This window comes from Ambystoma mexicanum, chromosome 4q (assembly GCF_040938575.1).
Source record: "Ambystoma mexicanum isolate Mex_15411 chromosome 4q, UKY_AmexF1_1, whole genome shotgun sequence".
Lineage (NCBI taxonomy): Eukaryota > Metazoa > Chordata > Amphibia > Caudata > Ambystomatidae > Ambystoma > Ambystoma mexicanum.
The window spans coordinates 817776565-817796132 of record NC_090928.1 but is presented as its reverse complement, the minus strand read 5'-3'; the positions used below and the strand labels follow the sequence as shown (position 1 = coordinate 817796132).

At 41.0% G+C, this 19568-nt stretch overlaps 1 protein-coding gene across 23 annotated transcripts in view; it reads right to left on the bottom strand.

The window, feature by feature from the left end:
* The window catches only part of NRXN1 (neurexin 1), a 2019102-nt gene that overhangs the window by 897067 nt on the left and 1102467 nt on the right, over positions 1–19568 (bottom strand). For all 23 annotated transcript variants that reach the window (XM_069608380.1, XM_069608381.1, XM_069608367.1 and 20 more), the window contains one exon: positions 5625–6063. In XM_069608380.1, the coding sequence (XP_069464481.1) occupies positions 5625–6063 (439 nt within the window). The remainder of the gene's footprint in view (positions 1–5624; positions 6064–19568) is intronic.

Sequence of the window (19568 nt, the reverse complement as noted above, 5' to 3'; positions counted from 1 at the left end):
CTACCAAAGTCATTGAAATGGTCTTCACGAGGGAGGGATATCCCAAGATTAATGTGCCAGACAATGGGGTGCAGTTGGTGTCACAGGAGATGCAAAAGTACTAGGGGGGGCATAGCACTAAAAAACATAGGACTGCACTCTATAATCTGAAAGCAAATGGACTGGCAGAGTAAATACATCGAATAATCGGAGAATCCATACAATTGACATACACTAATTGAAAGAATCAGAAAGTAAAAGTGGACAAAATGGTGGTGACATACGCAGACACACCACATATTAGGATGGGTGTGGCACCATTCAATGAAATGAGAGAGGAGAGATGATCTTCTTGGTGTCACTTTAAAGGTATGTTTATTACAGGTAAAAGTGACCGCAGCTGCAACATGTAGAGTTAGCCACTGTCTTCTCAACTGTCAATTGTGCGCGTGATGACATTCCATGGAACGCATGGAATGTCAACACAGACCATGCTAGCTACTACAGTCTTGTTATTATTCACAGCATTGCAATGAAGAACTGATAAGGAGCAGATCAGTATGGATGCATGCTGCATATGCTCTCACTTAATTACTTCCTTTAAGCACTACATCCTCATCCACTACATCATCATCCAAAAGTAGACACAAGTGCCTTGAATGTCCTCAGATAGCAACACTGCAACACTTTACACAACAACAAACATTCATGCTCACAATCGTTCAGTTACTGTAGGTATATTCCTCACATGTACTCACCCATTGTACATGCAATCAAAAAATTAATCCCTATATTATTGTATTAATGCCTGTGCATTATATTGCATCTGATTTGCTGAGCTACTGTTTATTAAAGAAGCAATCTCAAATAAAATCCCTGACTTTGGACATATCAATCTAACACTCAACCAACCAGTTAATCCAAATTACAAACAATCCACACAAATTAGAAATACTCTGGGCTTCAAACACTGGATTTGCAAGCTAGACAAAAAGATGAGCATGCTCTTTACATCATCAATGCATTTGAGCTAGATCACAAACAAATGCCACAGGTGGAACTGTAATGTTCTGATCAGCACTTGCACACCTGTCACTAAACTAATGCACGATCCACAGTCATTACTTAAATACTCTAACCAAAAAGAAAAGCCAAAATGCAATATCCTTTTTAGACAAATGAAAAAGTCAACAAACATTGCACATGTAGACCATGATGCCAGAATTCACTTCTCCCTCTTACTAGAAAAACTGAAAATTGAAGTCACTAAGTCAATATGTCATTGGACATTAATGCACCAAAAACACCAAAGAAAAGAATACAAATCATAATCAAAATGAAAAAAAAAACAAATACACTGTTGACAACTGGACTCCCATAAAAGAACAGTCCACAATAGAGAACTTGCATGGAGGAAATCAAAGTAACCTATTGACAGACTCTTGCAGGGGATAACATAGGGGTTTATAGAAACAAAAGACATTACTATCTCAACTATCTCGCTCTACATGTGGTAAAGCCTATACATTTTTGCAATGCATATTGAAACAACCCACCTATGAAAATTATTAATAAACCCTATATCTCAGAGGAACTGGCCAACTATCTTGTAGAACCTTTCAAGATACAATTGCCAAATTTCAATCCAACATTGATCGCCAGAAACAATCCGATGGGGCAGCCATCACAAAGTAGGGCCAAACACCTACTTCTATAGAATTGAACTCCCTTATAACTGAATAGCTGATTGACACTAAAACAAAATGGCTCATCAGAATAATCTGAGCAATGCCGATCCACGATGATCAAGGAAAACATAGATAACTTGGTGGAAACACTGACCGCATTTTGTATAGTATCACTAACAAAGACAGTATGTTTATATCATTAAAGGATGTCATCACAAATCTCCTCACAAAAATATTTAGTGCATACTCAGGGACACCCTTTATGTATAGACCAATATCTAACATTCCTTTTATTGATACAAAAATAACTACTATCCAAATCTTCCTCCCCATAGACGGGAACATCCTACTCCATAAAAAAAAAAAAAAATCTTGTTTTTGCCAAAACAGCAGTACAAAAACAAGTCTCCTCTCCATGAAAGAGGTAATTGAGTAAGGACTTTACAAAAATGTGCAGCCCTAGGATTCCTTGATTGTTTGTCTCTCTATGATAGAGACAACCATCAGACACTAATACAAAGATTAACAGTTCAGTTGAGAATGGTTGGTTTACCTTTAATGTGTGCCATCTCTCAAGTCTACACCATATCCCCATGACTATTTAATGTTACATTAAAACCAAGCAAACATTATAACACTCTTCTCCAAATCTTTCCAATTACATATGGATGATTCTCAGATACTGTTCAACCTGAATCCTGAAAACACTAATCAGAAATATCACTAAACTGGTCAAGAGAATCCAGGATTGGACCATATGTAATAAGCAAAAAAGAGATTGGCCCTCATTACGAGGTTGGCGGAATGGGTTTACCAGCACCGGTAATGGTGCCGGTAAACCCATTCCGCCCTATTACGAGGTCTCCTCGCGGGAACCACAATGGGCGCCTGGTAAAACCAGGCGTCCTTACTGGGTCCCACGAGGAGACCAGGGAGCTAACATATACATATTTATAACGGGCCCGTTGTTAGCTCCTTCCCCATTCCCATTGAGACCTATGGGGACTCGAATGGGAATGGGGATGGACCGGGTCTGGGTTCCTCGGACGAAGAATTATCTGGTCCGCCAAGGTTGGGATCGCCCGGTAAGTCCTCATTTGAGGAAACCGGGCCCGGTATGCGGTAAGGAGGCAACCATGCCACTAAATGCGGCATGGTTACCTCCAACCTTGTAATGAGGGCCATTATCTTCTTTTTCATCCCAACCCCATCAGCACTTTCTTTCAAATGGCTATGCCTCCTGGGTGCGGCACACACAACGTCATATCAGGTAAATTACGTAAGTATCACTGTGAACACAAAACTTTCACTACAACCATAAATAGCCTTTTTAGTCCAAACATCTCTTATGGGAATAAAACCCTTCTTGGAAATGACACAGCTCTTGAGGTGACAAGAGCTCTTATCCTCTATTGCCTACACTATTGTAACCTTGAATCTAACATTCCCTCTGTCCTCATCCTCCTCGATCTCTCTTCTGCCTTCGACACGGTCAACCATACCATCCTGCTCAACCGTCTCTGTGAAAACTTGGGCATCACTGATCAGGCTCTGGCCTGGCTGACCTCTTTCCTCTCAGATCGACCATCCCAGGTCCAACTTGGGTCCTTCCTTTCATCTATCTTCCGCTCTACCTGTGGTGTTCCCCAGGGGTCTAACCTTTCGCCCTGGCTTTTCAACCAATACCTGGCAACTCTCGCCCACTGCATTGCCATTTTCTGCTCAAATTTCCAGTGCTATGCTGATGACACTCAACTCATTTTCAGGATGCCCTTTGCCACCTCCTCTCCCTCTCTCATCTTTGATTGCCTAACTGCCATTCAAGATTGGTGTGCCGCCAATGATCTTTGTCTGAATGCCAGCAAGACGGAGATCCTCCTCATCGGCACACCTTCACCATCCTTTCCCCTTACTCTCTGGCCAGTCTTCCTTGGCCCTCCTCCTACCCCCACCTGCGAGGTTAAGAACCTCAGGGTCATCTTTGACTCCACCCTTTTCTTCCCCGCCCACATCTGTGAGGTCTCTAAAAAGTCATATTTCCGACTGCACCTCCTCAGAGGTACTCTGCCTTTCCTCTCCTTCCCCCAGAAGCTCATGGTATCTCAAGCTCTGGTTCTCTCTAGCTTGGACTATTGTAACAGCCTCTTTCTAAATCTGCTGCCTCTACTCTCCACCCTCTGCAACTAATCCAGTACAGGACTGCAAGACTTGTCCCTGGCCTCAAGCCCTGGGATCGTATCTCTCCAGCTCTGAAATCTCTTCACTGGCACCCAGTGGATGCAAGGATTAAATTCAAAACCCTCTGCATTATCCACAAGGCTTTCTGGGGCCTGGGTCCAAAATAAATTCAGCTATCCCTCTGCAAATACCTCCCCTCTCGAGCTCTTCGCTCCTCTACCTCCAACTCACTCAGGGTCAGTCGTTTTTCTAAGAAACGAGCTGGGGGTAGATCTCTGTCTTCATCTGGGGCCTCCCTCTGGAACAGCCTCCCTGCCACTATAAAATTTGAGGAGAACCATCTCCAGTTCCGGAAGCACCTCAAGGCCTTCCTCTTTTCTTCTGCCTACGCTCCCCCTCTCCCCTGCTGATCTGTTCTCTCATGGCACCGTGCACCTGGCCACCCTCTGTCTTTTGGGCCCTGGTACCTGCTCATCCTGTCACCCTCCCACACTGCCTCCGGGCCACCCCTTGCACTGGGGTCTGTAGCTGTACCCATACAGCCCCCCCTTTTTCTTCCTGCACTTATCGGACCTACCCTGTCTGCTGCCTTAAACCTAGCACTTGCAAATTGCTGGCTGCATTACCACTGTTTTTTGCCTTTATTATTTATTTATTTTTATTTATCTGTTTCTCCTCTGCTTCGCACTTTCCACCTCTCCCCCCTTCCATGCACTTTTCCCCTCCCCCCTCTCCCATGCACTTGCGCGTTCTCAGTGTTACTGAGCCTAGTTAGATCGCTGTTTTGTTCTCCCCTGTTTCCCTCCCTTGCCTTGTTGCACTCTGAAACACTTGTGTACGAGCGCGATAGAAATAAAATATCAATCAATCAATCAGTCTCTATTAGGACTAAAACAGAATCAACTAAACCAACTGCAACATATCGAATATTACGTACCTAGACTTATTTTGGCACTGAAGCCCTGGGGCCATATGTCACTCGGCTTGAAAAACCTAAACTGGCTCTCCATTGCAAAGTGAATAATGCACTAAATTAAATGTATTACTTTCCAATCCCTCCATAAAATTGCTCCTTAATGCATGTACACTTACATACACAAATAAGAACCTACAGAACCGCTAAAATCATCACAGATTAAAAAAAAAACATCTACACCCAGTTACAAACGACTGAAACATGGAGGGAGATCACTTGCTGTATTAGGTCTGAAATTCCCACAACCCTGAAAACAGAATGTAGCATCAAGATTTTCAAAAGGAATGTGAACAGAAGTTCTAGCTAAAGTCATTTTGTGTACATTAACCAAATAGACTCTGCTCCCGCCTCCCCTCCAGTGCCTCCTGTAGTCAATCACACTTATACCTTTTGAATAACAATTCTGCCCCACCTCTACTTTCAGCCATTTCCCGCTCAAATGTGCCTTCCTTGGGTCTGCAAAAGTTAACCTCACTCGTTCTTAAGTACACTTGATTAATTTAAAAAAAAAAAAAAAAAAGATTAACTTGCAAGAACCTGAATGCGTGTAATCAATGGAGTTTTAGCAAAACCCCTAAGCACACCAAAACTAAGAGCTCGGGTCGCTGATACTAACTACAACTAAGTACACGTCTTCCGTGTGTAACCTTATCACATGTTTCCAATTCATTGCTTATATGTCGCATATCTGTACTTATACCCGATGTCCTGATTTGTATTGCCAAGCTTTGAAGTAGAACCCCTGCGACTAAGTGCCGTGTAAAAGGCAGACATATTTAAACAAATAAATAGATGAAACTTGCCTGATCGTCCGTCCCTTTGAAAGTCCACATGATACCAATCTCCGTCATTCACCTTCTTCTGCAGAGCCTTTATCTTAATGGTTCCAGATCCCATGTCCAACAGCAGGTAGAGGTGGCCATCGAGCATCTCGATGGCAAAGAAGTCCACCTTGACCATTTGAGGGTGCTTGGCATCTTTTTGGTGCCGTGGCTTGCCATGGCTAAACAGGATGAGTCCATTGGGCTCGGTGGTGCGGAAATCAAACGATATTGAGCCGGTTTTCTTAGCATTCCACTTTGGCAAAGAAATGAAGGACTCTGGAGTTTCAAATGTGATTGGATCCAGGGTTGCTACATTCTCACATTTAAAAGCAACAACGCCATGGACCTTCATTTTGGCATCTCCCTGCTTGGCAAGTCGAGAAAGCTCCAGTCTGACATCATTATTTTTGTACACAACCTGCAAGTGAAATAAAGATATTGATATGGAGCTTATATAAATACAACACGATCCAGGTAAATGAGATAGATGGATATGGGTTCACATTTCCGGTCATTTTGTGTGTGTGTGTTCTTGTTATGGTTCTCATCACAGTTTTAAGTTACATTATGGTATCAAGTCAAACATCATATGCCACATTCTCAGTGGCGAAAATCGCTAGAATGTGACACGCTGTCACCCCGCGCGTCCATTATTCTCAGATCTACTAGTAGCGGGCGCTGCATTCGATACCTCAAAGGCCTTCATGGCGGTCTCATTCTGCTGATTGCAGCTATTTGGTTTCCTGTTCTCCAAGCCATTCACAACTTGCCATTATAAAATTGAGCACTTTCTTTCACCAACGCATCAAGGTCAATTTCTGAAATCTAACAGACAGATCCCCTTTCAGCATCTGCTTACTGTACGGAACCATAGAAACCTTATCATTTTTGGGACGCCGTCAATTGGCAACTGTAAACGACCCTGTGAAAAATCAATTCAATCTAAGAGCCATGTGCCCAATTTGGCCAATCTTTTAAATACAATTTTCAATATTTAAATCAATTTGAAAAAGCCTGCACACAATGGATGTTATTTCTATATTGATTTCAAATGATGGTACACCAAATGACCCAGTCTAAGTTGCACAGCATTATCTGTTAGAAAATCAAATGCAGCTGTTATTCTTACAATGGTGTCAAATTCAAAAGAGCATGATACATTCACACATACAGGGCTGGCATTATTCTTTTTTTTTTTTATGCGAAAGCAAGGAGCCTTAGACACACTAATTGGATAAGACCATTCTGCTAGAAACTTGCAGATTGTAATACTTTAGAAAAAAATCCTTCCTGAATTATACCTTAGGAGAAATGATCTGCCACCTGCCTCACTGCTAAACCTTGAGCAAAGGTCGCCTGTGCAGCATGGAATTGATGTCACTGGTTTTGCCCCAATCCATGAAAAACGACTTTTGCAATAATGGAGTGAAATAGTTTTGACATTTCTATTTGCCAGGTTGATGGGGAACAGACAAGTAGAGCTTGCTCAAAATTAAGGTAGGATCCTGTTACACATTATTTTAAACCCAAGCAAGAACACTGAGCGCAGAAATGTATCTGTTATTGTATTTTCTGTTCATGCCATAATAAGGGATGCAAAAAAATGTTGCATCGCTTTTCCAATGTCAAAGATGGGGCTTTGAAGTGAAGTGAATGTATTTCCATGTCACACAGAAAACCTAGCACAAAAATCAGAATGTATCAAATCTCCCCAGTGCAATCATCTTCAGAAAATGCTTTGGGGAAAAAAAAAATGTCTCCATTACACAATGGCATTGTGTAAATCTACTTCATCGGATGGTGTTATTGTTAAAATCAGTTTGTATATTGCCAGAGCATGGCCATAAGGACATCCAGGGTTAATGCTTTGCTGGAATCTATTGGTAGTTTACACTGGAAGCATATTTTAGTTTTTAATTGGATTTCATTTCAGATTCTTGCTGCTATGGTATCAATTTTATGTATTTTACTGCTGATATTTAGAATTTACTATTCTTTTAACTTTCTAACAGGTGTATGATTACATATATTTTATGTATTTTGATCTTTCCGGTGTATGAATTGTGTGCTTTTCAGAGTCTACGTTTTTTAATTAAAGGTGTGTTTTGATGTAAGACACATGTCGAATAAAGCTTTGAAAAATTAATTATTTACTTATGCAGATGTTTTGCAGATTTTGCTGAGCTGGAAGGCAATTCAGCACAAGTTTCAGTTCATTTTAAGGTACATATGGGTAAGGTGAGTGATTGGGTAGACACTACTTGGTTCATAACCCGGGAAGGGTGCTCAGCCATTCAGGTGGCTGTGACAACGGGTGGGTATACACAGTGTACCACCCGTTGTTTCCAGCCCCCCTAGGTCCTTCACCAGGTGGCAATATCTTTTTTTTTATGTGGGGAGGCAACAGGGGGTCATATTATTTGTCCCCAAGCAATCCATGCAATGGATATGTTTAATCCTGTCTTCACCATCAAACCCATTGCATTGACCAATGGAATTGATTGGACTACATGAGATTTGGACTCCGGCCAATCAGGTTTCTGAGTGTGCACTAGCACTGTGAAGCTTATCTCATGCACAGAATGGAATTACCAGAATAAATGACCTTGGACCCAAATAAGTGAATATACTCAAAGGATATGACAAAGTACTACTTTGTTGTCAGCTCAAATAAAGTAGGGCAATCTGGCAAGCATAAAAAGTCACAGCTCAGTCTCAGTTATTTTTCTCTTAAACAAAGACTTTATACTTCGATGTACATCAGCTATGACATCATCGTACGTTTCAAACAATAATACCTATCCAGGAGAGGAATTTGTTAGGGGAATATTTATACTTATATTATGTGTAAGTGTTAATAATATCATTGGCTGCCGCTTATCTAGTAGGCATGCCTCAAACTACCTCAAAAATACATATAATACTGGTTATACCAAAAATGCAAAGAACGGATTGCCTTCCGCAACATTGTATAGCATGCTGCTCCATGACCACTCATGATTGGTTGGCATAGTCTCCCAAACTTGGACATTTTGGCTCCCTAGCACCATGTGAACAAAATGAAACCGAGGTGCATAGAACAACGTCAGAACACTGTCCACTTACGTCAATTAGCCTACCATCTCTCATCAGTTATGCCATGAGCCAAGGCGTCTCCTTTATAGTTGACCTTGATGACTGTTTTCGTCTCTGGAACCTTTAGGGGGTCAGGGCATGCCACTATCTTTGTCTGAGGCTTAATGAATAGACCTTGCTTTCAAGTTCGGAAACACATGTTAGTACACCACAAATGTGTCCATTGTATCCTTCTATTTACTGCTATTTGATTTAATTGTGCTGGGTTCTATTGTTCTTCTTGGAGACTTGGTTGTTCCTTCTTACATGTACTTTTTGCATCCTTTATTGTCCAGTACTGGGCACTTTCAGATGGTTTTGCCTCTGCTTAATGCAAGAGAAATATGCCCTTCATTTATAGCTTATCCTGGTTGACTCCCTTTGTACTTTCCAATTATGCCTTGCTGTGTCATCCTTAGTCTTAGTAAAAACAGATATTTTTTGTTCCTCGCATGAAGCTGTTTCTGCAGTGTCTCCCAACTCTGCAGTCTTGGTTTGTCTCTGAGGTACTTTTAACACGATCCGACGTCCATCTTTTCATCATGGTCACTCTATTTACATTATAGTTTCTACTGCAGCAAGCTTCTATATGTCTCATCTACCTAGCTTTTTTTGCTTTTGTACATTTGTTGAGGTTAATCTCACTCATCTTTACAACTGAGATGATTTTTCCATCTTTTCACACTCAAATAATTTATTAATTCAACGAGACCTTTATTCTTTAGGTGTCTGCATATCGTTTCTATACATCCACGTATATTACCTTACAGCTCTTCTATGTCCAATGATGTATGTCAACATCCTTCCATCACTTCAGTTTGAGGGTACATTCAATATGGTTGTCTGAGTGCATAACATCTCTCGTACACTCGATGCAGAACTAGGACAATACCTGGTGTCACTTATAAAGCTCTTCTACTGGTGTACATCTAAGTATGACAGAGGTGAGGGGGCAGGCGCTAGGGATGACATCACCTGCTCCTCTACACTATCAGGGCCAGAGAAAGACCAAGAGGGCAGGAGGAGGAGTGAGGTCACTCATCCGATCCTGCCCTCCCTCCTTCTCTCATTCTCTCTCTGGTCGGTTACCGGCACCTCCTGTCTCCATGCCCCGCTCCCCGGAACCCCCAGAAATGTCCCTGATGAATGACTATTGATGTCCGCAATGCATTGGTATTTGGGTCAAATTGCCTCACATACAATTTGTGTAAATATTAGTGTTTTTCCTCTTGAAGCACAAGGAATCATGTCTTACGTTATGAACAGCAAAAACAACATACTTAGGAGGCCTGCATTATGCAATGTTCTCTAGTCAGTTGACTAGATAAAGGGAGTGGAGCCCTCACCGTTGGCTTCCTAGCATAGGTCTGGTTTTGGTATATATGTCAGTGTCCAGTGTGGAGGCAAATTTTGAGAAGGCATGCACCCCATATGAAATTAATTTCATCTCTACGTAGTGAACATAATTAGAGTAAGTTTATTCAAGCACCACCAGTGTCATCTTTAATCTGTCATCAATTAACTTCACAATCGGTCACAGAACAGAGGCATCCTTTGTTTGTGAGATGGCTACTTAGCTGTTGGGCATGGAGTGAGGATGCATATCATGTTTCTCACTTGGGACATGTTTGCAGCCATTGATATAATTGGTAATTGTGGGTTACTACTATGTGTCCAAGTCCTGCAGGAAGATAAATCCACTTTTCTGCATGCAAACGGCATACGTCTCTATGTGTCTGAATTGGACCTTGCCCCATGTGAAAGTCTGCAGTGACATATTGGTGTATGTGATGGTCAGATCACTGTCGGACATCCTTAATAGGTATAGTCTGCAGAGTAACAAGAATGCCAATGACTCAAAGTTCTATGGCGTATTCGAAATTAGGTTAGAAATCACTTTGGAATCCTTGACATTAGGTTTGACCAAAGTTGCCAATTGAACGGAGACGTACTGTTTAAAAATGTATTCCAAAATAGAAGGAAATGATTGTTGATTCTGATGGTCAACAGAAGGATAGACAGGGATTGTTTTTGCTGCCATTAATGTATGCCATGTGTCCTCTTACTGTATACAAGTGTGCAATCTTGGCATCATGTATAAACATATTCCTAACAAGCATGCACAAGCCACTGCAATTGTTATGGCTGGGTAATGCTGCAACATGACAACCTTGGTGTGTTCCGTTTTATATCCACTAATGACCTAGAATCATTGATCCATGCATTTGTGTTGCAATGTGTAAGTACTAAAATGTGCAATGTATAAGACTCACTGTGTGGTAATCATGCAACATTGCACTGATGGGGAATGCTGCTGCTCGAATGCTCTAATGTGCTTCTTGTTTCAATCTTATCGCCCTACTTCTGGCTCTCTCCCTCCCTCCCTCTCCCTCCCTCTATCTCTCTCTCTCTCTCTCTCTCTCTCTCTCTCTCTCACACTCTCTCTCTCTCTCTGCATGGTCTTCACAGCCTACAGCTGGTTTACTGACTAAAATTTAGGCTAGCCATTATTGCCTTCAATTCCTTGCAGGAAATGATGTCTCGTTATTCACAGTTACGTTATGTTATTGTATTTATACCGCACCAACGCCCGTAGGCATTCAGGTGCCGAGAGGCAGATAAGTAGAAATTATGACTACAAACAACTTATTCATAGTGGTTGAATAAGACCGTTTTCAGCTGCTTTCTAAACGTGAGGTCATTCTCGGTTTTGCGTAGCTGTACTGGTAAGGCATTCCATGCCCTTGCTCCCTGGATATGGAAAGCCTGACCGAGTCCACAGGCTCGTTTAACGCGATGTAATTCCAACAGGGAGCCCACAGCTGATCTCAGATTTTTTTCAGGATGGTAAATATTTACCATCCATTTCTTTCAATAAAAGAAAGAAACAAAGAAAGGAAGAAAGAAAGAAGGAAAAAAAGAGGAAAAAAGGAGGGAGAGAAAGAAAAAAGAAAGAAAGAAAAAACAACTATCTATTTCATTGACTAACATGCCTTATTCAATAGATTTGCGTACACTTTTCCTTTTTTGACAACTGCTCTTGGATGTGACCTTTCTATAACAGCATTTGAACATGTTTGATGCTCAGGTATATTTCATATGATAATATCCATACACATGACTTCAAATATGGTACATTTGACACATCTTACACTCAGTGGTCATGTGGACTGCTATATCATCAGTGGAATGGAGATAATGTGCTAATGTGCTTTTAGGATCTTAACACCCGAAATACTGAGGCACAACATATTTGGCTCTCAACATAACATTCATGTGAGCAGCAGCTCTGCCACCTATGTACCTCGAATCTTGGAAGCATTGTCAATGATGTCTATTCTAACTGACTTTGTACTTTCTTTTAAATATTGTAATTTTATGTGATCACTGAACTAACATTATGTATTGAAAGGTTGATATCTTATGCAGCCATAACAATAAAAATGATGTGCTATGGTTACTTTGGACAACATTTATTACTATAACAAGTGGCGTAAAACCTCTGAAAGCTGTTGTGTTTGAAAGGTGCCTCTTGTAAGGCCGTCGGTGTAAAACGTTCACATTTGTGTGTATGGCCTCCCTTGAGATTTGTCAGTTCTAAGTCATAGTGATGGTTACTTTCTTCGCAATGTAATTATACTCAACGTATTGACCACAGAAGAGAACATGTCTGTGTTCACCCTGACGGGATGTCTACCTGTCTCTGCAGGTTGCACACATATACCCAAAGGCTACATGACTAACTCTAACGAGCAGAGAAAGGATGAGCGACGCTTGTATGACACACACGTGATCTGGGAGAGCCCTGAGGGGAATTCCAAAGTTGGAGGCCAGAGTAGAGAGAGCTCTCTGACCTTTTCCTATGAAATGTGGCAACCTTTAATACCAGTGCAATGGTGAAGACTGCTACTTTTCCGAAGAAAATAAAAGGAGATTCCGAAGCAGAGGAGTAAATGGTCTCGTTCATGAGCACCAGCATTTAGGCAAGTTGCACGATTGTGGATTACCTGGCGACATCTGTTCACAGAGGATGGGAGGAGCGTGTTTTAGGAATTAACATAATCCGATTAGTAAAGTAGAGTAGCTGTAATATCGATTAGGTGTAGAAACACAGAATAGGGCAGTACAAAGAATGGAAAGGTGGAAAAAACTGGAACTAGAAATGACACTTTCCTGAAGAGCTAGAGAATGACGTCCTCCTAGTTTAAAACCTAGTTTCTTTACCATGCTACCGGCTGGGGCACAGGCCTCAGGTAGGTACTAGGACACAGTGCCCCAGAGGTCCTATGCACCTCTGATTTAATGCAGATTCCATCTTGTTTTAATTGATGCCTTCATGCCTCTGGGCATAGTGCAATTAACAAATGGATAAATCAATAAACCTAATAAATTTAGACAAAATTGCACCCCCATTCATAAATTGCTGGCTTGAACATGATCTGCCATATATGCTCTTTTTCCACCTATTTCAAGAGGATCTCTGGTTCATCTAGGTTAGAGTAGAATAGAAGGACAAATACATGAAAATGTGTGTATATGCACGTTATAAATGCCATATCATATCATATCATACATTTATCTAGACCGCCAAAGGATGGTTGTAAATATAAGCATTAAAGGCAATGGTGAAAGTGAGTTCCCACAGGCATACCAAATGAGGGACAACTCAGATGGGAAGGAGTGGGGGCAACTGATTAGGAGTGGGGCACTGGAAATTAAGTGAACAATTATTTTTGGAAATTTGAGTTATTACCAGTCTGCTAGGCTCTGAAAATGGCAGTGACCCTGCTACATTTGAAATATCTGTTTTATCTCCTTTTTTATAATGTCTGTATATCGTATGTGTAGCTGATTGTATTATTCAGCTCAACGCACCTAGTAATAAGGGCCATTTGAGAGAGAAATTCAAAGAACCATCAAAGGAGAGTAGCAATCACTTCCACCTCCTCTGGTCCCTCCCCGTAGTTTTATGGCCAACAATCAAAAGCAACATGACTAGCGAGACAGTCAGTGTTGCCTTCACCATCTGCAGGCAGCTGCTGAACATCCAATACTTACATCAGCACCACCTCATTGTCCCTATCTGGAAGGAAGCATGATTATTGTGGATCAATGAAGCTGAACAATTCAATTACATCGCTCACGGATCAGGCGGTTAAGTGCTTTGTACGTGTAGCCAAGAAGGCAAAGGTTGGATGGACAGATAGCATCAAATGAAGGTTTAAGTAGAGGGGTGACTTTGACATACTCATAAACTGTTAGCATAATATATTTATCAAATGGAGTCGCTAACTATTTCAGTAAAAGAAGTTGGACGAGGCTGTTTGTATTCTTTGAAAACATATGCTGGACAAGGGCCAAGAGGGAAGAAAATGGTCAAAGCAGAAAAGTAAAGGGCAACACGCGCATTAGAGGAGGAGGGGAAATGGTGAAACCTCTATGAGGGTACCCCTAGGCGTGAGGGGATGGGGACTGAGATGTAAACCATGAAAATAAACCCCTTTAATTGCACAGTTCCTGTTATAGATAAATACATTATTGGAGGCATTTGTTGAGACGTTTTATCTTCTAATATAAAACGTGTTCATGTATGTTAATGCAGTTAGAAATGTGATTAAAAGAAAAGTTATTTTGTTTGCAAGTCAGATGGCTTGTTATACAGTCTCAGCTAGGCTTGGAAAAACAATGTGCATACCTGGAGTATCACCTAACCACAGTTCTGCTACAACTTCTAATTGTCAACGTCTACTGCCATCTTTCTGGTATTAGTATTAATGCACTACTAATGATTGTACTACAATTTGAACCTATATTAGTATTGTTATTATTATAATTTGTACCACAAATACACTACTATCAGTGGGACTTCTGATTCTTCTAACATAAGTACAGTTCTTATAGCTTTCTCGTGATACCTGATATACTATTTAAAACAAGAACAGTAGTAGTTGACATATTAATACTGGTATTAATAGTCTTAATAGAAGTGCTAGTGCTCATAATATTGGCACTACTTGTACTAGTAATAGCCACATACTGCCAGTAGTAAAACTATCATGAGCAGTACTAGTAGTTCTACAGCCAGTACTAGTACTAGTAGTAACAACAGTACTGCTATTGCTACCAAGAATATAACTGATGCTATTACCATGACCTATAGTAGTAGTATTAATAGAGATACTATTACAATGAACACTATTAACATTACTACTACTACTTCTGACACTGGTACTTATAGTTGTATTTCTACCAGTTCTAGTTATGGTAGTAGTATATCTGCTACAAGTAGTAGTGTTAAAAATACTAACTGTCAAGAAGTAGAACTATCAGTAGAATATTTATGTTTAGCAGAAGCAGGTGTGTGTGTGTGTGTGTGGGGTGGGGTGGGGGGGAGAGTGGGGTGAATTCTTAACTTTTTAATTCACTCAGAATTCTTAACTTTAGCTTGCACCGCATCTAGATAGAAGTGTGATTGTTAGCATGTGCCACACTCAGAATTCTTAACCTTAGCTTGCGCCACATCTAGATAGAAATGTGATTGTTAGCATGTGCCACACTCAGAATTCTTAACTTTAGCATACGTCGCATCTAGATAGAAATGTGATTGTTAGCATGTGCCACACTCAGGATTCCTAACTTTAGCTTATGCGGCATCTAGATAGAAATGTGATTGTAAACATACACCAAACTTAGAATTCTTAACTTTAGCCTGTGCCGCATCTAGATAGAAATGTGATTGTCAACAGATACCAAACTTAGAATTCTTAACTTTAGCTTGCGCCGCATCTAGATACAAATGTGACTGTCAGCATGTGCCGCACCTGGATGGAATCCCATAATTGCAAGGACAGCAATGCCAACTAACCAGCCAACTAACAATTTCATCCCTCTGCATACACCTCTCAAACTCTAACCAAACACAACCACAAAACTAAAACGCAGCAATCCGCACAAACATCACAACATCGCAACAACAAAACAAACCACATATAGACTTGCACAACAGCACACGACGACTACTGACCGTAAAACACCCCAAGCCCAGCCAATGGACCCACCGGGTTGAGGCTGCCAACAGCACATCACTGCTCTCTTGCACTTTTCCAGCTTATTCCCACTAATCCACCCCATCCTCCCCTTTTTCAGAGCCACCAGAGCTCCAGGGGAGCACTCCGGTGGTGATAGTGCGCGGTACAAATATCCTTTAACATTAACATTAACATGCGTGTGTTTCCCCTCAATCAACTTGGTTCTGTGAAGAAAGTACACACTTTTGTACTGATTTAGATGTAGTCGACTGTAGCGGTTACTTGCCAAAGTAGCAAATGAGATGAAGATATAACAAATGCCCTTTTTTCCTCATGTTCCTCAAGTTACAACAAACAAAATACTTTCATCTCATTGTTTGGGCATGCATTACTATGTTTCAAACTTGTTGTGCTCTGTTTTCCGTGATTCATTAAATTGGAATTGCTAATCTAGCCTGCCCTCCTCGGTTGAACACTGACACTTACTCTCTCAGTGCCCCATGCAGCAATTTGAGGAGGTATATGAAAGAAGTACACTTTGGTTCAATTGATGCCTCTCAGCTCCACACACTTTGCCTAGTGACGTTTTAAATCAACAACCCACAAAAAACACTTATCGTTGCCTCTCCTTCTCTTTCAGTGCTTTTCGCAATACATTGGGGAGTGATAGGGCTCCAGTTACCAGCATTCCATTCTCTTTAGATATCTTCCGGGTTTCACAGTACTAATTTCACTTTTATCTCTCTCTCTCAGTACCTGTTCTCCTTTGGGGATTGTCTGGACAGCAAGAGGACGTCTGGATGTTTGGCCAGTGCACAGTTCACTTTTGACTTCCTTTCATCATATCATTCGCTTTCATTTATCTCTTTATTCCTCACATCAAATCGTGTTCTCAACTGCAGATCCTTCAACAGGAGAACCACTGACAGTGATTCCCAATCACCAATCCCTTTTAACTTGCTTTTAATTTCATCCGTCCGTCTGAATTTCTCTGTAGCTAATCTTGCACTCCACTTTGGGATCCCTGGACTGCAATTCCCAGCGGTAGTGGTGCTTGGAGAAATTTTGAATAGGAATGGAGAAAACATTTTGCTCGAATGCCTGCTTGTGGCAGAGCATCGTGAGGGCGATCCATGATAATGGAAAGGGTTTAGCTGGGGTTCTCTGAGGAGAATTTTCTTAAATTGGTGCATTATACAGGACATGTTCTGATAAAGAATGTTTTAAACCACACATTTTACAGATAGTTGTCTAGGGTAAGACATTAAAAAAATCCAATAGATGCCAAGTCACAAAGATTGCACAACTATATTTTCCAGCACATTTTTATGATGCCTTCTAGCCATACTATTTTGCACTATTCTGTCAGTTAAAAAATAAATTAAAAAAACATGTTCATGATGGGTGTACCCAAACATGTCCATTCTGGATGCATCAATCTATTCAAGTATCCCCAAATAAGAACATATTGATTTTTGCTTTACCCATTATGGCAATAATGATATAATAATAATACATGGCCATGATAGCTGTGCTAAATATGCCAATATTCCCACATAAGAACATAAATGTGTTGGCTATGACCATAATGTCAGTAAAACAATGCCATGCCATTCTAAGAAAAGATATCCATATTGGCTGAACCAATGCACGCCTGTATGACCATATAAAACACTCATCATGTTGGTTTTGCCTGCAATGACAGTAAACATTGCAATGCCATTATAAGAAAATGTGTCCATGCTGGCTGAACCAATGCAGGTCGGTTTGTGCATGTAAGAACACCAATCATGTAGCTTTGCTGTAATGCCAGTAAAAAATATCATATCACTTTTAGAAAGCAGGTCCATTCTGGCTACTCCATTAAATAAAACTAATTTAATTGGCTTTCTTCATAATGCCAATAACTTTTTTTTTTTTTTTTTTAAACACGCCTGCTTAAGAAATGATGTCCATGCTTATAGGCAAGTATCCATATTTTAAATGTCCTCTTCCCCATAATAACATGCCAGTTTAGTGTGCCACATTCTTCCCTGCCTAGGCCCCACACTCATCTGATCATATCCAATCTATATTGCCCTTAAATTAACACACAACTCCTGACCCCAGTTTACAAGCTTGTGAATGATTACTCACTCACATCCACCAGCCCCACTTCACACTGGCCTGCACACACACACAGATGGACAGACACACAAATAGAAACTCACACATTACACTTTAAAAATATAACTTTCCCGACCTGCAGACATGACAATTCACTTCTCCTCCAGCCTCGGCCCCTGGCTAACTAGGTTTCCCTACACAGGAAGCAGGGACTGTAAGTGTTCCATACGTGCTATTTGGTGAACTCTTTCTGATTCCCAACCCAGAGAAGAGGAAGAGTGCAATATCCCCCAAAATAAAGTAGGTGGTGAGAATATGGGACGTGAAAGAGAGTGAACGAGAGAGGGATAAATATAGCGATAGGAAGAGAGAAAGAGAAAGAAAGTGATAGAGAGAGTGAGAGAGAAGAACACAGCAAGCATGGAGGAAGAAGGAATGAAGGAGGACCTCCAGGAGGAACACATAGTAGAGGCTGAGAACATATAGGACCACAGGAAAAACCTGGACAGGAATAGATAGCGTTGGAAGGTGCTGCAGATGCACATACAGACATGATAGTGGAGAGAAAGAAGTCCAAGGAACAAGACAATCAGGGAGGCAATGGGCTGACATCTAGAGAGGAGGGGCAACACTTGGCGACACTCACCATTTTGGCAGTGGTTGGACATATTTGAAATGCATCAGCCAGTGACCGCTGGACCAAAACCAAACAGATCCAGTAGATGAGAAGAGGACTTTAGGACAGAAGTGGCATGGGCACTTACCATACTGCAAACTATGAGTGAATATTATCCACTCTGGATTGACAGGGAGGGAGATGCATACTTTGTGACTGTTGATTCCAGAAAATATAACCTGTTCCTTACTTGGTTACAATTTGAAAAATGTTTGCTGTATGTTGCAATCTCAGGAGAAGCCATACTGCCATTTTTCTGAGTTTCTTAGAAATACAACCAATTCAAACTGCCCCCTTGGTCTGTGTGTCTCAGTGATTTTCTTTTGGCTTCATGACAACACCCGTTCTAGCATCAGAACATTTGTATTATAATTGTATTTCGTTAGAATGAGAGGAGAGATCTTCAATCTGAAGCATGTTGCAACATTAAATGAACAGAAAGGAACACACAATTCTATAAGCTTGAATGAGGAACAACTTTGTTGTTAATAAAATGAGGGTGATGCATGTAAACAGACACATTTTGGGTCAACTACTTGTAGGTGTAGGATAAAGACATTATTTATTGGGATATAAAAAGGAAGATTTAGATGGTTGGCTGATGGAGATCTCATTCTACATGGAGGAGATGTTGTTTCCAGGCTGATGTAAAATCCTAGAAAGTAGCAATATTATAGAGGTAGGATACCAGTGATGTGAAGGAGAGGGCAAGGAGGATGGGGGTCAGAAAGGTTGAGAAGTGCTTGTGAGCAAAGGTTACAAGGGAGAGTATCAGACACTGGTACCGGCCAGACTGGGGAGGTAGTTCATGGATGGTTTTAAATATGAGGATCGGCTTTGAAGAGGAATGAATAGTACACACTCAGACAACCTGTATGAACTCTGTGAAATAGGGGTGAGAGAAGATGTAAGGGAGTTGGCACATGGCATTTAAATGTAGAACGTGGCAAAGCCTGTGCTGTGAATCAGGGATGTACAAAGTGGCCTTTACATTTTGTG